Genomic DNA, 27,151 nt, shown 5'->3' with positions numbered 1-27,151 from the left:
GCCTTTGTTTTCATGCCTTGCTGAACGGCAAAACAAGCGGCGAATCTGCAAACAATCCGCCCCCCCCTCCCCTTTTTGCACGCTTGCAAATTGCAAAACAAGTGCGTGCGCGTGTCACCGTGCAGAAAACCCAGCCCCAGAGCAAAACGCAGCCTGGAGTTTCCCAGGGGGTCCCAGACCGCTTCTCGGGGAGGAACAGTCCCTTGCCAGCAGCTTGCAAACCCTCCAAGTCAGGCCCGGCGCCTCGGCTCGGGCGCTCCCGCCTGTGCCTGCCCCATGCCCTCGGCACCCCCCCACAAGCGGACTGACGGGCTGCAGGGCGCTTTCCAATTCTTCCCCGCTAATCACCCCCCTTCGTTACCCAGATCAACCAAACCCCGCGCCGCCTTCCCTGCAATCAACTCGACTTCCCTACACCACGGCCCGAACTCCTGCTCCGGGCCCCTTTGCCGGGGGAGGCCTCCGGGAATTGGAAGTAGCCCAGGACTGGGGCTGACTCCGAAGGGGTCCAACCCTAGAAGATCAGGGTTGCAAGGGACCTCAGGAGGTCATCTAGTCCCACCCCCTGCTCCAAGCGGGACCCATCCCCCACTTTTCGCCCCAGATCCCTAACGGGCCCCCCTCAAGGACTGAAGTCGCAGCCCTGGGTTGGGCAGGCCAATGCTCAAACCGCCGAGCTATCCCTCCCCCCCCCCCCGGTGCAAAGCGAACTAACCCGGGCTTTTAAGGACGGGGATTAAAAGGGGATGGAGAGAGAGTGTGGGGGGGGGCGTCACAGGGGGGGGTTCCCACCACGCGGAAGCAGTCGCAGCCTCCTTTCTCCGGCCAATAACCTCCCCCCCCCCCGCCGCTCCATAAAAGCCGCTGGGGAGGGCGGGGTGGGGGGGCGGAGCCGCCCGCCGCCCGGACGCCACGGGGATGGGCGCGCCGGCCTTACCGATGGTGGTGATGACGGTGATGGCGAAGTAGAAGGAGCCGGCGAACTTCCACTGCACGCCGGCCTTGTGGGGCTTGAGCTTGAGCACCACCCGCTCCAGCTCCTTGTAGCCGTCGCCGCTCAGGTTGTATTTGCCCCTCAGCTCCCGCTGCTTCTCCTCCAGCCGCCGCCGCTCCGAGGTCTCCTGCTCCGACTCCAGGGCGTCGAAGACGGCGGCGCCCACCAGCAGGTAGGTGAAGGTGCAGATGATGAGGGCCAAGGTCCGCACGTTCTGCCGCTTCATGCTGCGGCCGGCGGCGGCGCCCGGGCGGCGGGCGAGGGTCCGGCGGCGGCGGCGGCGGCGGCGGGAGCGGGGCTGGCCTGGGTCATGGCTGCGCCGACGCACCCCGCGAGCAGCGGCGCTGGGGCCCGGGCTGCGCTCGCCGCCGACTGGCGCGGGGTGGGCGGGCGCCGCGGGGAGCTGTTCGTTCAGCACCACCCCCAGGAGAGCCGGCGCGCCCCGCCGCGGCGCCCCGGCCGGCCATATAAGGGCAGGGGCACACGCGGGGAGACACGCGGAGCGGGGAGAGACACACACGGACACGGGGCGGGGAGACACACACAGAGAGAGCGGGGAGAGACACACACACACACACACGGCGGGGAGAGACACACACACACACGGGGCGGGGAGAGACACACACGGACACGGGGCGGGGAGACACACACAGAGAGAGCGGGGAGAGACACACACACACACACACACACGGGGCGGGGAGAGACACACACACACACACACACGGGGCGGGGAGACACACACACAGAGCCGGGAGAGACACACACAGAGAGCGGGGAGAGACACACACACACACACGGGGCGGGGAGAGACACACACACACGGGGCGGGGAGAGACACACACACACACACACACGGGGCGGGGAGAGACACACACACACGGGGCGGGGAGAGACACACACACACACGGGGCGGGGAGACACACACACAGAGCCGGGAGAGACACACACAGAGAGCGGGGAGAGACACACACACACACACACACGGGGCGGGGAGAGACACACACACACACGGGGCGGGGAGAGACACACACACACGGGGCGGGGAGAGACACACACACACACGGGGCGGGGAGACACACACACAGAGCCGGGAGAGACACACACAGAGAGCGGGGAGAGACACACACACACACACACACGGGGCGGGGAGAGACACACACGGACACGGGGCGGGGAGACACACACAGAGAGAGCGGGGAGAGACACACACACACACACACACACGGGGCGGGGAGAGACACACACACACACACACACGGGGCGGGGAGACACACACACAGAGCCGGGAGAGACACACACAGAGAGCGGGGAGAGACACACACACACACACGGGGCGGGGAGAGACACACACACACGGGGCGGGGAGAGACACACACACACACACACACGGGGCGGGGAGAGACACACACACACGGGGCGGGGAGACACACACACACACACACACACGGGGCGGGGAGAGACACACACACACACACACACGGGGCGGGGAGACACACACACAGAGCCGGGGCGGGGAGACACACACACAGAGCCGGGAGAGACACACACAGAGAGCGGGGAGAGACACACACACACACACACACGGGGCGGGGAGAGACACACACACACACGGGGCGGGGAGAGACACACACACACGGGGCGGGGAGACACACACACACACACACACACGGGGCGGGGAGAGACACACACAGAGAGCAGGGAGAGACACACACACACACGGACACACACGGGGCGGGGAGAGACACACACGGACACGGGGCGGGGAGACACACACAGAGAGAGCGGGGAGAGACACACACGGACACGGGGCGGGGAGACACACACAGAGAGAGCGGGGAGAGACACACACACACACACACACACACGGCGGGGAGAGACACACACACACACGGGGCGGGGAGAGACACACACGGACACGGGGCGGGGAGACACACACAGAGAGAGCGGGGAGAGACACACACACACACACACACACGGGGCGGGGAGAGACACACACACACACACACACGGGGCGGGGAGACACACACACACACACGGGGCGGGGAGACACACACACAGAGCCGGGAGAGACACACACAGAGAGCGGGGAGAGACACACACACACACACACACGGGGCGGGGAGAGACACACACACACACGGGGCGGGGAGAGACACACACACACACACACACGGGGCGGGGAGAGACACACACACACGGGGCGGGGAGACACACACACACACACACACGGGGCGGGGAGAGACACACACAGAGAGCAGGGAGAGACACACACACACACGGACACACACGGGGCGGGGAGAGACACACACGGACACGGGGCGGGGAGACACACACAGAGAGAGCGGGGAGAGACACACACGGACACGGGGCGGGGAGACACACACAGAGAGAGCGGGGAGAGACACACACACACACACACACGGGGCGGGGAGAGACACACACACACACACACGGGGCGGGGAGACACACACACACACACGGGGCGGGGAGACACACACACACACACACGGGGCGGGGAGACACACACACACACACACACGGGGCGGGGAGAGACACACACAGAGAGCAGGGAGAGAGACACACACACACGGACACACACGGGGCGGGGAGAGACACACACACAGAGCCGGGAGAGACACACACAGAGAGCGGGGAGAGACACACACACACACACACGGGGCGGGGAGAGACACACACACACACACGGGGCGGGGAGAGACACACACAGAGAGCAGGGAGAGACACACACACACACGGACACACACGGGGCGGGGAGAGACACACACACAGAGCCGGGAGAGACACACACACGGGGCGGGGAGAGACACACACACACACACGGGGCGGGGAGAGACACAGAGAGAGAGAGCGGGGAGAGACACACACACACACACGGGGCAGGGAGACACACGGACACACACGGACACACACACACAGGGAGCCGGGAGAGACACACACAGAGCAGGGAGAGAGACACACAAACACACACAGAGAGCAGGGAGAGACACAGACACACTCGGAGTGGGGAGACACACACACACAGAGCAGAGAGAGAACACACACACACACACACACACATACACAGTAGGGAGATCACACACACCTCCAGAGACATACACACACACAAACACAGAGTGGGGAGAGACACACACAGAGCAGGGAGATCACACACGGAGCGGGGAGACACACACACACAGAGTGGGGAGATCACACACACAGAGCAGGGAGACACACACACACAGACACACACAGACACAGAGTGGGGAGATTACACACACACACATAGGGAGAGACACACACAGAGCGGGGAGATCACACACACACAAGGAGGTGGAGATCACACACACAGAAGGACGCACAGGGGGAAATCACACACAGAGAGCAGGGAGACACACACAGAGTGGGGCGATCACACACACACAGGGAGGGGGAGCTCACGCACGCCGGGGAGCTCACACACGCACAAGGAGGGGGAGTTCACACATGGGGGGGGAGATCACACACATACAAGGACACACACGGGGGGTGGGTAGAGGGGGATGCCCAGGGAGACAGCTGAGTGTCTATTACATGCATCTAACGTCCCAGCCCCCTCCCCCCCACCCCCGCCACTGCCTCTGGCCTGGGTCTGGTGTGGGGCCAGGGCTGCCACTAGTCACAGAGACCCCCAGGGGAGTCTGACTCCAGTCAAAGTGCAGCCACCAGGCTCAGGGGCTCGGCCCACCGAACGCTTCCTTGGTGGCTGAAAGCAGGCAGGGCAGGGAGAGCCAGAGAGCTGGCCAGAGAATGGGGTGAGGGCAGTGGGAGCTGCTCTGGGGAGGGGCCTGGCAGGGATCCCGGCAGGAGGATCCGGCTCTCTGTAACACTCTGGGTGCCAGGGCAGATTTGGTTTCGAAGCAGTTTGATTCCTGGGCTCTGGCCGGGAAGCTTTGGGTCAGAGCCACTAAAGCAGCAGGGGTGGGAGGAAGGCTGGGCTAGCACACAGGGCACTGGCTTGGAGATCTGGGCTCTGTTTCTGGCTCAGCCACAGACTGTCCTTTTTTTGGGGGGGGGGCGCGGTATCTGTGCCTCAGTTTCCCATCTGTAAAATGGTGATAATGCCTTGCAGGGGTATTGTCAGGATACATACATTAAAGACAGTAGGGGGCTCAGATACCACGGTAATGGGGCCAGACAAGCACCTACGTGGATAGAAAACTGGAATGCATCCGATGAAGTGAGCTGTAGCTCACAAAAGCTCATGCTCAAATAAATTAGTTAGTCTCTAAGGTGCCCCAAGTCCTCCTGTTCTTTTTGGAATCATATGGTTTTCCAGCAGCTTAAGTGAGCGTAAAAGCAGGTCCCCAGTCCTCTCTCATGCTAAGCTCCCACTGACTTGAATGGGATTTTTGTAAGAGAGGGGGCTGCTGGGCTGGGCTCTTTTCACACCCCCTCCGGAGCAGGTCTATCATGTTGCACACAGTTCCTGAACTGGTGCAAATCAGTCTGGCTCTCTCTACTCTTGCAGTCAGCCTAGGTCTAGCTGACCCCCCGTTCTCGGCAGTGCATCATTCTACTAGCAGAGACCAGGCTACAGACTGTAAATTCTTGGGGACTCTACATGCCTTTCTGATCTGTTTCATATACAGCACCAAGCACATTGTCATTGGCAAGCAAACAACGATCATTTATGCCTGTTTAGACTGGAAATGGGCACATCTTGCGAAGTCCAGAACCAGATCAGGATCTGAAATCTCCCAGAGTGTGACGGGCATTTATGATAGGTGGATCTGGTAGCAGTAACTGTAATTACAGTTGTTCAACTCTTCCCATCTTAACACCTTGTGTTGCTTATAATTTTGCCAAACTTTAGCTGGGCTGAAATTTGCCGGCTGGGTGCCTGCCTCGGGCTGAAGTTTGGGGGAATTTTTCAGCCGAAATGGATCAGCTGCGTCTGAGAACAAGGGCAGCAACACAACGGGCGAGTGTGCCATTTAAAAAAAACGGACGAGCCGTTTAAATGCGTTAAATACTGTTAAAATGCGGTTGCACCCCTCTCCTTTGGAGCAGGGACTTGAAATTTGGCCTTGGTGTCAGGAACATGCCTTTTGCCATCCCTGTGAAAATCCACCAAAATCAGAGCAACCTAAGCCTTCGAAAAATTGCAAGTTCACACACGCTCGGTGGAGACGTCTTAGAATTTCACGGCTACCATCTCTGATGATTCTGTTTTCACTGAGCACGCTGCATCCTCCCACAGCCCTAGCCCATAGGGTGACTGAGCGTGATCCAGCCCCGGAGCTCGCTCTCCTGTGCTCCCAGGCCCCCGCCCCGCCCCGCCCCACTCCGCTCCCTGGTGTCCACGCGGTTTGGAGGTGGAAGCCACCTGAGCCGAACGCAGAGAGGAAAAGAGCCAGCCTAGAGGTGGGAGGGAAAGGAGTAGATGGGACAAGGGGCCTGGTGAGAGTGGAATGGGGGAAGGAAAAGCCATGGTCTGGGGTGGAGACGTGGAGGCTGGAACTTGCAGGGCAAAGAGACTGGGACTAGGGATGGAGGCTAAGACTGGAAGCTGGGGTGGGGAGGGGACTGGGAATCAGTTGGTAGTGTAGGAAACGGAGATCAGATCCCTGAGAAGAGGCGGTGGGGGGGACACACCTTAATTCTGGCCTTTCCCAACTTTTGAGTGCTTGACTTTGCAACCTGAATGTTCCTTTACTGGGGGGGGAGGAGAGGTTGTGTGTCATTGATATATATACATAGCTGGGTTTAAGACAGCTACGGTGTTGGTGTCTCTTCATCATAATACAGATGAGCTGATCGGTATTCTCGACAACATCACATGATCTGAAATGAAAACATCTTTGTTAAAACTGGAAGGAATGTTATTAGCAGCCAAACATCGGGGACAAAGAAAATGATAAATTACAAATAGTGGGCTTAAGCACATAGGTAATCAGCTGCCAACACCAGAAATATATTACAATTGTACAGCTTGCATATAGCAGTACTTTGAATACCTGAATGTGTGCAGTTCAGGACAGCATTGTCACCCACAGCGGCCAAAGTCTGTGATAATATTGGGACTAGAATCCAGGAGTCCTGGCTCCTAAGGTTCTGCTCCACTTACCGGGCGACTCCACTCACAGACAAGCAGCTCCCTTTTAAAACTGCATTTAGACATTGCTTGAACATGGTTTGAATGCAAATAATGCCGAGTGTGAAAATTCCCCTGAACAGACGCGACCAGGGCTCATGGGGATGGAAAAGCAGGAGAATGATTTAATGCCACCGTCGCTCCTGGACCGGAACAGGGCACCAACGGGTATCTACATGGTCAAGGTAAATTAACCGTGATCTGTCCCTCCTCGGGGAGCTTCCCTGGCCCGCAGAGGGAACAATTAGCGTTCACATCTCACTTTAAAAAAACGATATATTTTTCGACATGTAAAATCCACTCGTTTGACAGGCTCCAGGCACGCATAGAACAGCGTAGCCGCAAGCGCTGCTGATTCGCCCCAGCTGGGGATCTGGCACCGGAACCAAATCAGCCAGAATGGATTCCCCGCCCTGAAGCAGCCGCAGAGCTCCCCGGCAGCCAGCCACCTCGCTGCCCTTAGGGGTCAAGTCCTAGGGCCAGACCCTGATCTCATGTACACTGGTGTAAATAGGCAGCAACTTCACTGACTCCCATGTGAGTGAGCTCAGAGCCTAGCTGAGGGGCCCCTGAGCCTCCTGGTCCTGGTGTGTGGGGGCTGTCAGCCATAGCTCCTCTACTGAGCCTGCCTGTCTCAACAGCACACAGCTGAGCAGCCTGGCACAGAGGCATGGAGAGTTGCCCAGCATGGACCAAGGCGAATGCCCTGTGGGTGGGATTTGCCCCCCACTCAGTGCCAAGGGGGTGACTGGCACACAGCAAGGGCCAGCACCGCAGAATGCCCCATAGGCAGTGTCACCCTCAGCGCTGCCTTAGGGTTACCGCGTTCTGAGACGGACAGAAATCCAGGCTGGAGACTTATCAAACTCCTCCCGTGTCTGGAGGAAGCCAGATCCATCCCCAGACATCTGGAGTCCTGGACCGACACAACGCCCTGGTTTGCTTCCACGCCATCCCACTTTGATCTAGAGCATATCTTTTAGCACGTCCTCCAGCTGTGAGCTGACAGGGCCGGTGGTGGAGAACGCCCCCACATACTGAGCTGTTCCAAAGGTTAATCACCCTCATAGTTAAACATTCGCACCTTATTCCCCACCTTAATTCATCTGGCTTTGGCTGCCAGCCACGGAGGATTATCAATCACTATTGCTAGCCTAGCCCGCTCTTGCTAAGGAAACGCTGAGTGGATGCATTACTGCAGTGACCCAGGAGCTCTGAGCTGTCGCCATGCGGCACACTGCAATCGCTCAGAGCTTCCCCATTGCCAGCGGGGATCGGATCCAGGTCCTCTTGCTCCAAAAGCCCACGCTGCTGCCACCCGCTTGCACGATAGGAGAATCTCCCCCAAGCTGCTGCTGGTACAGGAGCTATGACACACAGGTGAGGAATTATGGCACTTCTGCATGGCCACCAGACTCCTGACATCAAGGGATCGAGGAAACAAGCCCCCCTTGGCACTAATGAGGGCTATGCATACTCGAGGAAGTGAGCCACGGATGTACCTGTTACAGCCTGAGTGGCGCATTGAAACTGTGAAATTCGGCAACAATTGACTATTAATATTTAATAAATCTGAATGTAACAGAAAGGGATTCTCTTCTCGGCCGCTCCCCAGCTTCTAGCTATCTCAGTGACCTCCCTGGCCATTCAGCTACTGACTCTGGGGGGCAGCAGAAGAGGCCTGTTATGATCAGGGCTGCATTACAGGTGTCTGCCTGCGCTGTGTCTGGCTGAGTTGAAATTTGCCCCTGTAGAGCGGGTTCCTCACGAGCCTAATTAATCAGACATTTTAGCATGGCTAAATGTAATGCAAACGAATAGGGGTTTTAATGCAGCTAAATGTAAACGTGTACATCTGGGAACAAAGACTGCAGGCCGCACTTACAGGGTGGGGGACTCGATCCTGAGCAACAGGGACTCTGACAAAAATTTGCAGGTCATGGTGGATAATTAGCCAAAGATGAGCTCCCTGTGGGCTAATGCAATTGTGGGATGTATAAACAGGGGAATCTGGAGTAACAGCAGAGAGGTTATTTGACCTCTCTATTTGTTCTTGGTGTGACCCTGCAGGAGTCCTGGGTCCAGTTCTGGTGCCCACAGTTGAAGAAGGATGTTGATAAATTGGAGAGGGGCCAGAGAAGAGCCATGACAATGTTTAAAGGATTAGAAACCTGCCTTGTCGTGACAGAGTCAAGGAGCTTTAGCTTAACAAAGGGTACATCTGCACAGCAAACAAACCCCCATGGCCGTGAGTCTCAGAGCCCTGGTCGACTGACTCAAACTTGCAAGGCTCATGCTGCAGGGCTAAACTGGCAGTGGAGACATTGGGGGTCCGAGACCCTCCCCCTTGGCTGGGTTTCATAGCTCAGGCTCCAAGCCCAATCCCAATGAGCTAAGCTGCTCTTTTCAGCCCCGCAGTGGGAGCCTAAGTCAGTTGACCACCCTATTTTGAGGACTCAGTCTGGGCTTGTGTGATGCACGCAGAGCTCAGGTGAGCAAGGGGTGAGTTATACCCCAGGAGAAAAAGCCGACCTGCTGCAATAACATGATGCTAAATGTTCCAGCCTGTAGAAGCCAGTGACGGGGGGCCCAGGTCTAACCTGATCTGCGCCAGTGCAAGATACCTGCCCCCTGCCGTGGCAGCTGGAAAGAGCTGGCTGTTTGCGAAGTGGTTACAAGCAGCGCGAGGCAGAATGGATGAAGGGCAGCTCGCAGCAAACAGCTGGCCCCTGTCTGCTCAAATGCTCCAAACGGATTTGTCAGGGCGCAGCCTGCTGTGTCCCTAGGGAGATGATGGGGCTGCACCCCTTCCTCTAGCCATGCAGCGAGCACCCCGATCAGCAGGATCAAAGGAACCAAGGTGCTTTGCAGCAGGGGAAATGGCTGTTTGGGGGTTGCCTGCTCTCCCTAGCAGGTCCCATGCTTTGCTCCCAGCCCTGTCACTGGGGGACACCTTGTCCTGCCCTCCGCATGTCTGCTGGGATCCTCAGTATCCCTGGGCTTGCAAGTCTCAGGCAGAGCAGAAGAGAGGATTCTCCTAGGCTAGTCCAAGGTGATGCCCAAGGCTGGCCTGAGGGGTATGCAGCCCTGGCCAGGGCTGGGAACCTCTGAACTAACCTGTCTGGGGCCCAGCTGCTCCCTCCCAACCAGGGCCTCTGTGCCTTTTGGGAGGTGATACCCTGCATCCACCCCGCCTCTCCCGCACTGCTTAGCAACGGCGCAGGGTGCCGGAGCATCTAGTGCCGGCTCCAGTCACTGCCGCGCTCCCATCAAACAGCAAAGACAGCCCCCACCTCAGAGCGCTGCCCCGTGGGTCGCCAGGCCGGCCCAGTGCGGGCACCACTGTCCACCGGAGCCTGCTGAGTACGTTTGTGGGCATAACTCACGCACCAAGGGCAAGAGGCGGGAGTGTGAGCAGGGGCAGGCTCCCGTGGGGCATGCCCAGATTTAACGCTCGCCTTCTCACTCCCTCCGGTTCAGACCTTTCCTCTGCCCCCACACCCCCCCTTCACAGCTCCTCGCTGAGTGAGTCACACCAGCTCAGAGTCAGTGGGCCAGACTGGGTCGGGCCTTGGAAGGGGCAGAGCTAGGCCCTGCATAAGGGGTCTGAGGCGCTGTGGGGCTGGAGGCTGCTGGCTGAGGAAGCAGATGTATGTTGCCCCCAACTTAGCCTCCCCTCTGAATCCGGTCCTTTGGCTGCAACTCTTCAAGTCCCACTGCAGCGATACAAACCCAGCGCCAGGGGCTGGGGAATGGGAACAGGGTGGACGGCCTCGGGGCTGCTCTCAGTCACTCCAGGAGCTCTGCAAGCACGACAAGCCAAGGATCTAGCCGGTCAAGCCGATGGCTAAGTGGCTGTTGGATGGATGTGGGACTGAGCCCCACACCTGGACAAGCCCATGTAAATGTACAGCTCTGGGCACGTTGCTTTTGTTATCAAGGGCGGGCCATTGAGTCAATGGGTTTGAATCCCGGCTCCAGCACTAACCTCAGGTGAGTTTCTGGGTCTCTTCTCGCCGGATGGTGAATGCATCTGGAAAAGCACCATCTCTGCCTGTGTATCTGGGCAGTCCCTTGTGCGCCGGGGCCCTGATCTCAGCTGGGGCCTTTACCTCACTGTCGTAAGACCCATTGCAAAGCCCAAAGTCCTCACCTGTTTCCTACTTTGCCAAAACCATTACGGCATGAATGGGAGTTTTGCCCAGGTGAGGACTGAGTGAAAGCTGTGGTACGTGGCCCCGACTGTTCCTTTGGCAGGAGAGAGAGTGGCGTACCAGGCCGAGATTGGGTCCCTCTCTGGGGGAATAACCAATTGCTCCCTGGTCAGGGTGTGGGGATGATCTTGGGACGGGAGGCTGAGTCCCCAGCAAGGTGGTTAAGCCGCCCATTGCTGTTCACTCTGGAGCTTGCCTGAGAGCAGGTTTTGGCCCCATGCAGCTCTGTTTTTGCTTACCACAAACACCTTGCTGTTTGCCAGATGGTGCCGGGCAGCGTTACAGAACAGAAAGCAACACAATCTGTCCCTGCCAGCTGCCACCGCCCCCACCGCTGCGGCTCTCGGGCTGTCTTAGGAACAAGCAGCCAGGAGCTCAAACCACAACCTGGGGTCCTCTGCTCAGCAAAACTCTCATTGAGTTCAGTGGGAATCTCTGCTCGGAAAATACGTGGGCCTGACGCTCAGTTACCCTGCTCCTACGCTGGCAAGAGGAGCAGGCTGGGAGATGGCTTTAAGCCACCCGGAGGCAGTGTGGCCTAGTGGATAGTGGGTTATCTGCAAATCTATGTGGGAAAACGGTCTCCTCTGTGCCAGGGACAGGGGAAACCATTTCCCCCATAGATTAGTAGATAATAAAGCCAGAAGAGATGACTTCGATCATTTAGTGTGAACCAGGGCCATAGAGCTGCCCTGGAATTAATTCCAGTTTGAACCAGAGCAGATATTTATAAAAAAAAACATCCAGTCTTTATTTAAAAAGTTTCAGGGATGGAGGATCCATCATGGCCCTTGGTAAATTACTCCAATGGTTAATTACCCTCCCTGTTAAATATTTGCCCCTTATTTTAAGAGCAGCCATAGAGGGTCAGACCAAGGGTCCATCTAGCCCAGTATCCTTTTTTCCGACAAAAAGAACAGGAGGACTTGTGGCACCTTAGAGACTAACCAATTTATTTGAGCATAAGCTTTCATGAGCTACAGCCCACTTCATTGGATGCATGCAGTGGAAAATACAGTGGGGAGATTTATATCCACCTTGAATAGCTCACCTTAAGTGATCACTCTCCTTACAGTGTGTATGGTAACACGCATTGTTTCATGTTCTCTGTGTATATAAATCTCCCCACTGTATTTTCCACTGCATGCATCCGATGAAGTGAGCTGTAGCTCACAAAAGCTTATGCTCAAATAAACTGGTTAGTCTCTAAGGTGCCACAAGTCCTCCTTTTCTTTTTGCAAATACAGACGAACACGGCTGCTACTCTGAAACCTGTTTTCTGACACTGGCCAATGCCAGGTGCCCCAGAGGGAATGAACAGGGAAATTATCAAGTGATTCATCCCGTCGCTCATTCCCAGCTTCCGGCAAACAGAGGCTAGGGGCACCCCATCTCTGCCCATCCTGGCTAATTTTCAGTCTGAATTTGTCTAGCTTCAACTTCCAGCCATTTGATCTTGTTAGATCTTTGTCTGCTAGACTGAACAGCCCTATATTATCTAGTGTTTGTAGGTACAGATAAACTGTGATCAAGCCACCACTCAACCTTCTTCATGTAAAGCTAAAAGGATTGAGCTCCATGGGTCTGTCACTGTAAGGCAGGTTTCGAATCCTTTAATCATTCTCGTGGCTCTTCTCTGACCCCGCTCCAATTTATCAGCATCCTTCTTGAACGGTGGGCACCAGCACTGGACACGGGATTCCAGCAGTGGTCACATCACTGCCAAAAACAGAGGTCAAATAACCACCCTCCTGGGATCTATTACCACCTCTGCTGCTGGGTGACCTTCAGCAAGTCACATCCCTCCCCGTGCCTCAGTTTTCCGATTTGTAAATTGGCAATAATGATACCAACCTGCCTTTGAGAGCTACAGATGAAAAGTGCTATATAAAAGCCAGGTATTATTATTAGTCATCCTGGCTGTCTCTGTACTCTAGAACAATGCAAGACCCTGCCCAGCCCCTGGTGTAATTTAGAGCAACCCCACAGCTGCTCTAACATACACTCTGCCTCTCACAGCCACTGGGAAGCAGAGAACAGCTGCAGTGCAGCGCATGCTGGTCATGTCCTGGATCTGCTCCGTAAATCGAGGGGCATGCATGGCAAGGGCACTCTCTGCCATCATCTACTGGTGAACTGGAGGGAGAGACAGAAAGACTCAGACCTTGTTTGCGTGTTTCAAAGGCACCGTCCCAGTGTGGACCTTCTGGTTAGGTTTTGTGTAAGCGCTGGGATCACCCAATGCTATTCTCCCTAGAGTGTGACAACGGGGGGCTAGAGACCTGGGGCTGTGGGCCCTTCGTCTGGCAGTCCCTAGAGCTGAAATCACCAGTGCTGGGTTACAGGGTGGAGCCTATTGACCCGACCTGGCGTCATGGTGAGGGGCAGCAGCGTGGTGAGGGACAGGACAGAGGTGGCAGCCAGGGGCTGTTCATGGAAGCCACCCAACAGGCCCCATGAGTGCAATGGGAGGAGTGGGGTGTTAAAAGGATATTTGTCCATCAGACATTCACACCGGCAGCTGCGGAAACTGAGGCAAAGGGGGAGTCACTGGTGGATTTATTGGTGCTGAGTTTTCCCAAGTTAGGGCATTGTCCCTTTCCCCCTTACTGAAGTGTCATTGTTTCCTGGCCAGACTCGGTGCTCGTGGCAGAGGGGAAGCGCTACCCCCAGGAGAGGTGTCTAGGTCTTGCCCCGGTTTCTGGGCTGGGGCTCGAACCAGTGTGCTTGCAACATTCAAGGGGATCCCTGAGAGATTTGAACCCGGCCCTTGCTGCTGCCAACAACACTGGGCAGAAGGAATGCATCTAGACCTGGGGTCCACCTCCCTGCTCCTGTGGGCTAAGGCAGAGGCCCCTGTGCCAGGCTGGGGTTAGGGGCACGTGTGGGGGACACACTTCCCGGCCAGCTGAGCCTGCCATGGGGAGAGGGATCAGGCCGCTCCCGTGCGATCGTCATCGGCCCTGTAACAGCATTAAACCCACTCCCGGCCCGGCCTTAAGCTCCTCGCTGCCCATCTGTCACAGCCCTGCCAGGAGCAGGCTGGCTCTCTGGGCAGAGCGAAGCGGGCTGGGGTGGTGCCGATGGCAAAGACACCTGGCCGGGACCGCAGCCCGTCTCAGGGAGCCTAGGGAGGGACTGGGAGCGGCTCCATAGCAACGGGTGCCCTCGAAGCAGCTCCAAAAATCCCGGTTTCTCACTTTAAGGATTGGATCTCCCCTCCCCAGGCCCTGCTGGGTCCAGCAAGTCGGGGACAGGGGCTTTGAGCCGCCTCAATGCCCTTCTGCCGGCAGCCCGAGAGTAACTCTGCCAAATGGCGCAAATCAGGGCCACCTGCTGGCTGCTCTACCTTGTGCCAGGCTGCCAGAGGCCTGGGGGGAAGGGGAGGCTGGGAGGAGCCATCCGGGGCACAACGGGAACGGGGGTTTGTGGCCACTTGCATGTTCTACCATGTGTTTTTCCCTCCCTAGCGGAGGCAGAGAAACCATTGAAAGAGGAGACAGAGCAGCCGTGAGCTCCCATTCCTCTCCCATTCCAGCTCCACCACTGTTTACACGGACGCAGGAGCAGCCTTTCCCCTTGGCTGCTGCAATCTGCTAGGAGACACAAGTAGTTCTTCTGGCTACAGCCATTCCCCAGCACCGCTTCTTTACTCCTCCGGCTCTGCCCTGCACCGAGCCTGTGGGCAGCCAGTGGGGGTGACTGGGCAGTGGCGGGAGGGGGTCTGGGTGGGGGTCACTGGGGACAGATGGAGGATTGGGGGAGCAAGGCCCAGTGTTGCAGCTTGTGCATCAGGCAGCAGCGCCCCAGGGAGCCCACGTGGCGGCATAGGGGGATGTGGAGGTGCAGGGAGAGGGGCTGGGCTGGGGGGCTGAGTGGGGCAGGAATGGGCATGTGGGAGGGGATGATGCTGAGCCGTGAGCTTTGGGAGGGAGTGGGGGAGAAGGGCGGGGTGGGATGGAGTATTTTGGGGCCGCACGGGCTATGAATGGGGGGCATTGGGAGACTGAGGGGAAGCTCTGCTGGGAGCCAGGGCTGGGGGCTCTTCGAGGGCATGGGGAGGGCCATGCTGATCCGTGATGTTCACGGCCAAGTGAATAATGACCAGGGTCCATGCAGATACGTAGCCAAACACCTGGGGCCAGAGGCAATGCGTAACTGCTGATGGACAATTTCAAGGTTCTGTGGGAGAAACTCTCCGCAAAAAAAGAAATAAAAATATAAACCCTAGTAGAAATCTGGGGTTGGGGGGCACGAGACCCTGCTTGCCCCCCCCATCACCTCTGCCTGGGAAATCCCCCCCGGTTGTTAGTTTAGAGTTAGGATTGCTCACATGCTCAATGTCCCCAGGACAGTCACCAAAACCCAAGGGGCCAGATTCAGCTCTGAGCCACAGCAAGAGTGCACCTGGAGTTAGCTACTGCCTTGGAGGGAATGGCGACTGATTTACACCACTGCAACTTAGAGCAGAATTGGGCCAAGGAAACCAACAGCTAAGGCTGCCTCCGCACCCAGAGACCATGCTGGCCAACCCCACTCCCAGCCACCCCCGGCTCCCTGGCACGCCCCGCACATACCCAGCCACCTCTGCAGGAAGCCAAGCAGCCAAGTGGCTGTCCCATCTAATGCATAAACTGGACAGCTGTGACAATGCTGTGTGAGGGCCACTGCAAATGCTGGGAGAGGTGCATTTGTCCCTGCAGAGCCGCCAAGTCTCCATCAGGGTCTGTCTCAGTTGGACCCGCTGAGTGGCACTCACGGGGTGACGCAGGAGAACTGAAGGCTCAGAGGAGGAACGTCTTCAGCATGCCAGACCCCAGGGTCTCTCTCTTCCTCCAGGGTGAGCCACACGGCTTCACTGCCTCCTTAGATGGGACCTCTGGGCCTTCAGCACCCCTGCTTCACCCCGGGAACTCCTCTCTACGTGGCCCATTGAGGCTGTGTCTGCTCCTCAGGGACTGTTTGTTACCTGGCACGCAGCCCAGGCCGTGCTTTGGGTAGTCAGACAACTGAAGGCTAAAGCCTTGTCTGGGCTGGTGACCCAGACCCAGCCAAGCTGTAGGGAAGCTTCGTCTCTCCATCCCTCTGACCTCCGACCTTGGCCACATGCGAGCCCTGACTCCTTCCAGCAGCCAGTGCTTCTCCCCCACCTCCCACCTTCCCAGTCCTGGAGACACACTGCTCGGCTTCCCACAGAGAGGTAGAGCAATCTGTGGCCATTGGTTGCTTGGTGATTGGATCTGCCCTCGCCTTCATGGATTCATGAAGGGGAAAGGAGTCCAGGAGAGCTGGCTGTATTTCAAGGAATCCCTGTTGAGGTTACAGGGACAAACCATCCCAATGAGTCGAAAGAATAGTAAATATGGCAGGCGACCAGCTTGGCTTAATGGTGAAATCCTAGCGGATCTTAAACATAAAAAAGAAGCTTACAAGAAGTGGAAGGTTGGACATATGACCAGGGAAGAGTATAAAAATATTGCTCGGGCATGTAGGAATGTTATCAGGAGGGCCAAATCGCACCTGGAGCTGCAGCTAGCGAGAGATGTTAAGAGTAACAAGAAGGGTTTCTTCAGGTATGTTGGCAACAAGAAGAAAGCCAAGGAATGTGTGGGCCCCTTACTGAATGAGGGAGGCAACCTAGTGACAGAGGATGTGGAAAAAGCTAATGTACTCAATGCTTTTTTTGCCTCTGTTTTCACTAACAAGGTCAGCTCCCAGACTGCTGCGCTGGGCATCACAAAATGGGGAAGAGATGGCCAGCCCTCTGTGGAGATAGAGGCGGTTAGGGACTATTTAGAAAAGCTGGACGTGCACAAGTCCATGGGGCCGGACGAGTTGCATCCGAGAGTGCTGAAGGAATTGGCGGCTGTGATTGCAGAGCCACTGGTCATTATCTTTGAAAACTCGTGGCGAACCGGGGAAGTCCCGGATGACTGGAAAAAGGCTAATGTAGTGCCAATTTTAAAAAAGGGAAGAAGGAGGATCCTGGGAACTACAGGCCAGTCAGCCTCACTTCAGTCCCTGGAAAAATCATGGAGCAGGTCCTCAAAGAATCAATCCTGAAGCACTTGCATGAGAGGAAAGTGATCAGGAACAGCCAGCATGGATTCACCAAGGGAAGGTCATGCCTGACTAATCTAATCGCCTTTTATGATGAGATTACTGGTTCTGTGGATGAAGGGAAAGCAGTGGATGTATTGTTTCTTGACTTTAGCAAAGCTTTTGACACGGTCTCCCACAGTATTCTTGTCAGCAAGTTAAGGAAGTATGGGCTGGATGAATGCACTACAAGGTGGGTAGAAAGCTGGCTAGATTGTCAGGCTCAACGGGTAGTGATCAATGGCTCCATGTCTAGTTGGCAGCCGGTATCAAGTGGAGTACCCCAAGGGTCGGTCCTGGGGCCGGTTTTGTTCAATATCTTCATAAATGATCTGGAGGATGGTGTGGATTGCACTCTCAGCAAATTTGCGGATGATACTAAACTGGGAGGAGTGGTAGATACGCTGGAGGGGAGGGATAGGATACAGAAAGACCTAGACAAATTGGAGGATTGGGCCAAAAGAAATCTGATGAGGTTCAATAAGGATAAGTGCAGGGTCCTGCACTTAGGAAGGAAGAACCCAATGCACAGCTACAGACTAGGGACCGAATGGCTAGGCAGCAGTTCTGCGGAAAAGGACCTAGGGGTGACAGTGGACGAGAAGCTGGATATGAGTCAGCAGTGTGCCCTTGTTGCCAAGAAGGCCAATGGCATTTTGGGATGTATAAGTAGGGGCATAGCGAGCAGATCGAGGGACGTGATCGTTCCCCTCTATTCGACATTGGTGAGGCCTCATCTGGAGTACTGAGTCCAGTTTTGGGCCCCACACTTCAAGAAGGATGTGGATAAATTGGAGAGAGTCCAGCGAAGGGCAACAAAAATGATTAGGGGACTGGAACACATGAGTTATGAGGAGAGGCTGAGGGAGCTGGGATTGTTTAGCCTGCAGAAGAGAAGAATGAGGGGGGATTTGATAGCTGCTTTCAACTACCTGAAAGGGGGTTCCAAAGAGGATGGCTCTAGACTGTTCTCAATGGTAGCAGATGACAGAACGAGGAGTAATGGTCTCAAGTTGCAGTGGGGAAGGTTTAGATTGGATATTAGGAAAAACTTTTTCACTAAGAGGGTGGTGAAACACTGGAATGCGTTACCTAGGGAGGTGGTAGAATCTCCTTCCTTAGAGGTTTTTAAGGTCAGGCTTGACAAAGCCCTGGCTGGGATGATTTAACTGGGAATTGGTCCTGCTTTGAGCAGGGGGTTGGACTAGATGACCTTCTGGGGTCCCTTCCAACCCTGATATTCTATGATTCTATGATTCTATGATTCTCCATTGCTCTGGGGTTGGCCTCAGCTGGCCTTTTCCAGTGACCCACGTAGTCCCAGACAGCCAAGCTACATTCACACCTGTCTTAGCCTGCCCTGAAATCAAGTGGTCCTTTCCCATCCCACTGGGTAACAATGCAGCATATAGGGGAAACTGAGGCACACATAGCCCTCATAAAAATATTACCCCAAATTCCCACTTCTCCACAGCTTTAATCTAGCAGCTGAGACTGCTCATTTGAGTGTGAGCCACACGAATAACATTGAGCGCTTACATAGCACTTTACACCCATAGAGCTCAAAGCGCTCTACAAAGGAGGTCAGCATCACTATCCCCATTTTGCCGATGGGGAAACTGAGGCACAGAGTGGTGAAGTGACTTGCCTGAGCTCACCCAGCAGGCCAGGGGCTGAGTCAGGGATAGAACCCAGGTCTCCTGAGTCCCAGTCTAGAGCTCCTTTGGGATAGAAGGCCCTGATAAACATAAGGCAAGTAAGATCCTATTCTTATTGCAGGGCGCTAAAGCTGAGTGAACAGCTGGAGCTGATGGCGATTTCTTATCATCTGAGCACAGTGGTGTAACCTTACTGGAAGTCACAAGGTAATGATAGAACAGACACTGTTACTTCTCTCAATGTATAGGCAGCTAGATCTTGGAGAGATGCTTATTGTCAGATGTGGTGCAGTTCGGATGAGAAGCTAAGCGTTATCACCAGCAGCCAGCTTGGCCCAGATTCTCAAAAGTATGTAGATGGCAGATGCTAGGAGTAAGTCACCTAAATATCTTCTGCCTTGGTCTCTCTCTCTCAGACTGAAATAATTTCATAGATGTATCTTCTCCAATGAAACAAGGAAATTAACCATCCCAAATGTCAGAACCAGGTCTGATATTTTGAACAGACACTGCCTGCTAAGTCATTATGCAAGATGGACATCGTACCAAAAGGACTGAAGGTAAAAAATCCATTACAATCTACATACCACACAGACTATGCTGACAGCTTGTGCCGCACGCTCTCAAAGAAACTGCGGAATCACCTGATCAACATCCTCTACAGCAAACAGGGAAAGATTAAAAATGAGCTCTCAAAAATGGATACTCTCATAAAAAACCAACCTTCCACACAAACTTCCTTGTGGCTGGAATTTACTAAAACTAGACAAGCCATTTACAACACACACTTTGCTTCTCTACAAAAGAAAAAGGACACTAAACTTTCTAAACTACTATATGCCACAAGGGGCCACAGCAATGGTTCCCTCAACCCACCCAGCAATATTGTTAACCTATCCAACTATACTCTCAGCCCAGCCGAAGCAGCTGTCCTATCTCAGGGCCTCTCCTTCTGCCCCTCCACCCCCACGAACATGGTACAGTTCTGTGGTGACCTAGAATCCTATTTTCGACGTCTCCGACTCAAGAAATATTTCCAACATACCTCTGAACATACTAATCCACAGAGTTCTCCCTACCAACACTACAAAAAGAAGGATTCTAGGTGGACTCCTCCTGAAGGTCAAAACAGCAGACTGGACTTCTACATAGAATGCTTCCGCCGACGTGCATGGGCTGAAATTGTGGAAAAGCAGCATCACTTGCCCCATAACCTCAGCCGCGTGGAACGCAATGCCATCCACAGCCTCAGAAACAACTCTGACATCATAATCAAAAAGGCTGACAAAGGAGGTGCTGTTGTCATCATGAATAGGTCGGAATATGAACAAGAGGTTGCTTGGCAGCTCTCCAACACCACTTTCTACAAGCCATTACCCTCTGATCCCACTGAGAGTTACCAAAAGAAACTACAGCATTTGCTCAAGAAACTCCCTGAAAAAGCACAAGATCAAATCCGCACAGACACACCCCTGGAACCCCGACCTGGGGTATTCTATCTACTACCCAAGATCCATAAACCTGGAAATCCTGGGCGCTCCATCATCTCAGGCATTGGCACCCTGACAGCAGGATTGTCTGGCTATGTAGACTCCCTCCTCAGGCCCTACGCTACCAGCACTCCCAGCTACCTTCAAGACACCACTGACTTCCTGAGGAAACTACAATCCATCGGTGATCTTTCTGATAACACCATCCTGGCCACTATGGATGTAGAAGCCCTCTGCACCAACATTCCACACAAAGATGGACTACAGGCTGTCAGGAACACTATCCCCGATAATGTCACGGCAAACCTGGTGGCTGTACTTTGTGACTTTGTCCTTACCCATAACTATTTCACATTTGGGGACAATGTATACCTTCAGATCAGCGGCACTGCTATGGGTACCCGCATGGCCCCACAGTATGCCAACATTTTTATGGCTGACTTAGAACAACGCTTCCTCAGCTCTCGTCCCCTAACGCCCCTACTCTACTTGCGCTACATTGATGACATCTTCATCATCTGGACCCATGGAAAAGAAGCCCTGGAGGAATTCCACCCGGATTTCAACAATTTCCATCCCACCATCAACCTCAGCCTGGTCCAGTCCACACAAGAGATCCACTTCCTGGACACTACAGTGCTAATAAACGATGGTCACATAAACACCACCCTATACCGGAAACCTACTAACCGCTATTCCTACCTACATGCCTCCAGCTTTCACCCTGACCACACCACACGATCCATCGTCTACAGCCAAGCTCTGCGATACAACCGCATTTGCTCCAACCCCTCAGACAGAGACAAACACCTACAAGATCTCTGTCACGCTTTCTTACAACTACAATACCTACCTGCGGAAGTGAAGAAACAGATTGATAAAGCCAGAAGAGTTCCCAGAAGTCACCTACTACAGGACAGGCCTAACAAAGAAAATAACAGAATGCCACTAGCCGTCACCTTCAGTCCCCAACTAAAACCCCTCCAACGCATTATTAAGGATCTACAACCTATCCTGAAGGATGACCCAACACTCTCACAAATCCTGGGAGACAGGCCAGTCCTTGCCTACAGACAGCCCCCCAACCTGAAGCAAATACTCACCGGCAACCACATACCACACAACAGAACCACTAACCCAGGAACCTATCCTTGCAACAAAGCCCGTTGCCAACTGTGTCCACATATCTATTCAGGGGACACCATCATAGGGCCTAATAACATCAGCCACACTATCAGAGGCTCGTTCACCTGCGCATCTACCAGTGTGATATATGCCATCATGTGCCAGCAATGCCCCTCTGCCATGTACATTGGTCAAACTGGACAGTCTCTACGTAAAAGAATAAATGGACACAAATCAGACGTCAAGAATTATAACATTCATAAACCAGTCGGAGAACACTTCAATCTCTCTGGTCACGCGATTACAGACATGAAAGTTGCAATTCTTCAACAAAAATCTTCAAATCCAGACTCCAGCGAGAAACTGCTGAATTGGAATTCATTTGCAAATTGGATACAATTAATTTAGGCTTGAATAGAGACTGGGAGTGGCTAAGTCATTATGCAAGGTAACCTATTTCCCCTTGTTTTTTCCTAACCCCCGCCCTAGACGTTCTTGTTAAACCCTGGATTTGTGCTGGAAATGGCCCACTTTGATTATCATACACATTGTAAGGAGAGTGGTCACTTTAGATAAGCTATTACCAGCAGGAGAGTGGGTTTGTGTGTGGGGGGGCGGGGGGGGGTGAGAAAACCTGGATTTGCACTGGAAATGGCCCAACTTGGTTATCATACACATTATAAGGAGAGTGATCACTTTAGATAAGCTGTTACCAGCAGGAGAGTGGGGTGGGGGGAGGTATTTTTTCATGCTTTATGTGTACACTTTCTTCTACACTTTCCACAGGATGCATCCGATGAAGTGAGCTGTAGCTCACGAAAACTTATGCTCAAATAAATTGGTTAGTCTCTAAGGTGCCACAAGTCCTCCTTTTCTTTTTGCATTTCATAGAATCATAGAATCTCAGGGTTGGAAGGGACCCCAGAAGGTCATCTAGTCCAACCCCCTGCTCGAAGCAGGACCAATTCCCAGTTAAATCATCCCAGCCAGGGCTTTGTCATTTCATTTAGTTCTCTCTCCATCTAGGTCCTCAGCGTATTGAGATCGACAGGTTTCTTCAGAAGCTTCCTCCAACAGAGGGCCCATGGTCAGGGTGGGTCAGGACGCAGGTGTTTAGGATCCTGTTCCGCACGGCACAAGGCAGCGCGACCCCACAGGCAGAGTTATGGTGCTGGGCAGGCCGCCCTCAGGCTCTGCTGTGTTCTGCGGTGTTGTCATCCACGTAATGAATGGCCAGTACTGGGCCCCCGGGAAGTGTCGGCCCAGTGAGCTGAGCAAGTCCAGCCCTGTGTGTGCGGGGCAAGGGGTCTCTTCGCATGTGAAAGAAAAGCCTGAGGGGGCTTTGACACCCTCCAGCCAGGCTTACACATCTCAGCTCTGACCCGCCGCCCCCCTGCGATCCCAGTGCTGGGCTTCCCCCGCCCCCTACAGCTCTGCCGACGCCCCCCAATCCTGACCCGCAGCCCCCTGCAATCCCAGTGCTGGGCTTCCCTCGCCCCCTACAGCTCTGCCGATGCCCCCCGATCCCGACCCACAGCCCCCTGCTATCCCCGTCCTGGGCTTCACCCGCCCCCTACAGCTCTGCCAACCACCCCCAATCCCAACCCACAGCCCCCTGCTATCCCAGTCCTGGGCTTCCCTTGCCCCCTACAGCTCTGCCAATGCTCCCCAATCCTGACCCACAGCCCCCTGCTATCCCCGTGCTGGGCTTCCCCCGTCCCCTACAGCTTTGCCGACGCCCCCCAATCCCGACCCACAGCCCCCTGCTATCCCAGTCCTGGACTTCACCCGCCCCCTACAGCTCTGCCGATGTCTCCCCCTTCCTCCCTGGTGGCACCGGCTGAGGCCTTAGGACTTGCAGAAGCCCTCAGTGCGATCAGGGGACCCAGCTGTGGGCAACAGTAGCAGTAAGGTGTGGGATGGGTCGATGGCAGCTGATCTGGATTACTTGTTGCAGGGCTGGAGGCTCCCTGCTCCTGTTGCTATCTGAGAGGAGGCTGCAGTCCAGGGCAGAGCAAGGGGGAAACGGCGACCCCTCCGGCAGCCCTCGAAGGGAACGGAGAGAGGAAATCCAGTATGTGCCTCCCCGCTGGACACCAGCATGGGGCTGCTCCGGTCTGAGCCTGACCCTGCCACTGAGTCACTGTGTGGCTGCAACCATCTTGGGCCTCAGTTTACCCAGCTGTAAAACCTATCTCCCGGGGCACCACGATAGCTCCCTGCTCGGTCCTCGCACAGTCAAAATGCCCAGCAGTGTCCATGGGCCCCTGGTCAGAGAGTGGAGCACTGAGCTGGTGAGTCAGCATTTTGGGTTAAGGGTGAGCAAGGAGCAGGGACGTTGACTCAGCAAAATCTCCTGCCGGCGTTTTCGCCAGGTGCTGTCCCCTGATCTCCGGCTGATGCTCCAAACGGGTGGGAGAGAAGAGTCGGGGGCTTGTTCAGCCACTGAGGTGTTCATGCAGGCTCAGGGTTGGAGGGGTTCACTCAGGCGGAAGGACACAAGCGAGGGATCTGCTCAGAAAGCATGCCCTCCCATCCCCTACATCCACCCCCAATCCCAGCCACCAGCTCCCCTCCCAGTCCCTAGTCTGCCTGCCCCACTCCCATGGAACAAAGTGCATTTGATCTGCCATGATTGCAAACATTGCTCCAACCCAATGTTTTGCACAGCAACTCTTAGAGCTTTGCCGAGTCTCCCTGTCCCGTGATTCCTGCTCCGGCCGCCGGCCTGTCCCAGCCCAGATGTGCGTGACTGAATCGTGGGAGCCCTCTGAACTGCCAGCCAGCACAGTGCTCCCAGTCCAGATCCAGGTATGGCTGCAGCTTGAAAGCCACAAATGTATTTGCACTCAGGCAAGGCCATTTATTCCCCCCCCAAAATGTTCCTCTTCCTCCCTCTCCGCTGCATTGTTTCCTCAAGCTCTTTAGCCCAGGCGAGCTGTGCCAGCGTAAGGTAGTTTCAGCCCATGAACCACAACTCGCACTGGACATGAATAGGCAATGCCATGCTCATTACCGAGGGCCACGCTGATTAGCAACGAGCAAGACTCATTAACGATGCTTATCCCCATCCGTTGCATCCCGACAGATGCCAAAGTGCTTTTCGCCACAAACAGGCAGAAATCCGTTTGCCCGCCCCTGGAAATGCAGCCACCTCTGGGGAGAAGCGCGGCAGCTGTTTAACTGCACGCAGGAACAGTTCAGGAATGGAAGTGAAGAAGACTCCTGTGTCCGGCTGAAACTGCAGGTGCAGCGTAGGGTGGCAGAATGCAACTGGTCACCGTGGAATTAAGCCGAGACACTGCGGTTAACGCACCACTGCTCTGAGGAAATGGGCCGTGGGGTTTTTAATGAGCATGAGTGGTGAGGACCTCGGCCGTACCCCTCTCGAGTGGTGAGCAGGTGTTTAGAGTAACAGTCCCTGAGGCACCAGGACGTGTGCAGAAATGTGAGAAGAGTGTACAGCGGGAATGCCCAGGTTAGTTGGTGCCATTTTTAACACACCCACACGGACTGCAGTTGTGAGCTGCTTGTGCGATTTCTAGCCTAGAGAGTGCCAAGGCGGGGGCATGGGTAGGGGGGCGACTTGTAGCTGATAGAGGTAGCTTTGCCTTTTCTTGTTCTTAGCAGTAACACAAAGTACTTACAGTCCTGTATTCTGCAAGTTGGCAGAAGTCAAGTAGCCCATGGCTCTTGGAATATATCAGATGGCCTCCTAGTTACCCTTGATTTTGCTCAAGAGAGTGAGTTGGTAATCCATCTCATGTCATCCAAATCGCACTCCGAACTCAGGGCGCTAAGGCACATGGCTCCAGCTGTTCAAAGGGAATTAGGTGTCTATATATTGTCGAGGATCTGAGCCCTGGTGCTTTCAAAGGGACCGCGGATTTTGGACCTCTCAGTGCCCATCTTAAGATTTCTGAGCATCCGTAACCCCCACTAACTTGGTTTGAAATCGTTGGCTCTGGGCACCTGGGAAAAATCAAACCCCAAGTGCCTCAGGTTGGGCTCCCAAAATTAGCAGCCCCGTTTATTGTTATGTGTTGCCCAGTCGCACCAACCAGTCACAGGCCCCCATTGTTCTGGGCGCTGCAGAGACGCATCGTGTGAGACACTTGCTGTCCTGGGAAAGTCACGGGGTCTACACAGACAATGGGTAGAAGGGGAAACGGGCACAGAGCAGGGAGGTGACTGGCCAAGGTCGCGTAAGAGATTGTGGCAGAGGCAGGAACAGAACCCGGTGCTACTGAGCACCAGGCCAGGGCCCCAGCCACTGGGCAACATGGACTCTTTGATGCACACCCCTTTTCCAAGCATTTGCCGAGCAGCAATTGCAAGGCAGCCATCGCCTCACGGGACTGGCAGAAGGACAGGGCAGTGCAGGAGTGGCGCTCCGTGCCCCCAGGGACAGCGCAGAGGGGGGAGCTCTGATGATGCCCAGGGTACCGAAAAGAGACCAGAGCATCCAGAGGGGGCTGTGGGCAACAGTTTCGCTTCTTAGGCCTCAGGGAGCTTTCTGCCATCTGGGGAAAGTTCATTTGAGCACAACTTCCTCTGGGGCTGGTCCGAACCTGTGGAACGAACTTTCCCGGGAACTAAAAACAGTCCTGACCTCCCCACCTTCCGCTCTGGGCCCCAGACGCCGTCAATCACACACAGAATGGAGCAGCCAGAAAAACAAGACAAAATGCAAGAGCTCCAAAGAACCCCCTATGGCGTTATATGGTTAAACTACCACTGTTATACCCTCGCAACAAATCTTGTTCAAAGTGTGTCAAGTAAGGTGCCAATGGGAAAGTTATGATTTGCTGAATATGATTATCCTATTGGTATGCATGCATCATTTTTATATCTAAAGTTATGGATATTGGCTCTATACCTGTATTTCAGATGTGTTTGCTTCTGGCTAACACCCACGAGGTATTTAGCCAGCACAGTGTGAAAGGACTATTCAAGTTGCATGGCCCATCAAAGAACGCTTCACTCGCACTGGGCCACGGAAGACGCCTATCCACGCCCGATGAGCTGTGGACATTCTAGCTAGAATATGGCTATGACTCAGCGAAGCATGCAAGGACGTGTGACTAGTCCATGTGACCCCAAACTCCATCTTGTTACCTGTAATTTTCCACAAGCTAGAACAATGGGTTTCCCTCTACAGGGCAGAAGCTATAAAAGGCCCTGGAAACACCTCCATTTTGCCTCTTTCCTGCTCTGATATCTGGATTATGGATTTATACTAATGGGAGCATTCTAACCAAGGGACTGAGGACCTTCCAAATCATTTGGAAGCAACCAGAGACTGAACAAGCCAGAGTTTATTTCATCACTGCTTCAAGCCTGATCCAAGAACTTTGCAATTATTGTGTGTATTTGATTCCTTTAACCAATTTAAACTCTCACCTTTCTTTCTTTTTATAAATAAACCTCTAGTTATT

At 54.7% G+C, this 27,151-nt stretch overlaps 3 protein-coding genes across 6 annotated transcripts in view; 2 read left to right on the top strand and 1 right to left on the bottom strand.

Moving 5' to 3' along the window:
• Positions 1–1,588, bottom strand: part of KCNK3 (potassium two pore domain channel subfamily K member 3) — a 75,540-nt gene extending 73,952 nt beyond the window's left edge. Inside the window, exon 1 of the mRNA XM_073335530.2 lies at positions 938–1,588. Coding sequence (XP_073191631.1) covers positions 938–1,220 — 283 coding nt within the window. The 5' untranslated portion in view covers positions 1,221–1,588. The remainder of the gene's footprint in view (positions 1–937) is intronic.
• On the top strand, positions 36–22,566 carry LOC144930402 (uncharacterized). 4 transcript variants are annotated; one of them, XM_078852024.1, is made up of 3 exons: positions 36–1,166; positions 19,220–19,305; positions 19,515–22,566. In XM_078852024.1, the coding sequence occupies exon 3, from the start codon at positions 19,632–19,634 to the stop codon at positions 22,119–22,121; it is 2,490 nt and encodes an 829-aa protein (XP_078708150.1). In that variant the 5' UTR covers positions 36–1,166; positions 19,220–19,305; positions 19,515–19,631; the 3' UTR covers positions 22,122–22,566. The 4 variants fall into 4 exon arrangements, with proteins under 4 accessions (XP_078708150.1, XP_078708149.1, XP_078708151.1 ...); XM_078852023.1 differs by adding an exon at positions 7,211–7,312 and having other exon boundaries at positions 19,220–22,566; XM_078852025.1 differs by lacking the exon at positions 19,220–19,305.
• Positions 22,129–27,151, top strand: LOC144930403 (uncharacterized). Its single transcript, XM_078852026.1, has 6 exons — positions 22,129–22,161; positions 22,740–22,806; positions 23,671–24,007; positions 24,384–24,524; positions 24,802–25,191; positions 26,604–27,151. The coding sequence occupies exons 1-5, from the start codon at positions 22,155–22,157 to the stop codon at positions 25,003–25,005; spliced, it is 756 nt and encodes a 251-aa protein (XP_078708152.1). The 5' UTR covers positions 22,129–22,154; the 3' UTR covers positions 25,006–25,191; positions 26,604–27,151.

Source organism: Lepidochelys kempii, chromosome 3 (assembly GCF_965140285.1).
Source record: "Lepidochelys kempii isolate rLepKem1 chromosome 3, rLepKem1.hap1, whole genome shotgun sequence".
NCBI classification, from domain to species: domain Eukaryota; kingdom Metazoa; phylum Chordata; order Testudines; family Cheloniidae; genus Lepidochelys; species Lepidochelys kempii.
The sequence above is the reverse complement of the archived record's forward strand: the minus strand, read 5'-3'. Positions and strand labels throughout refer to the sequence as shown.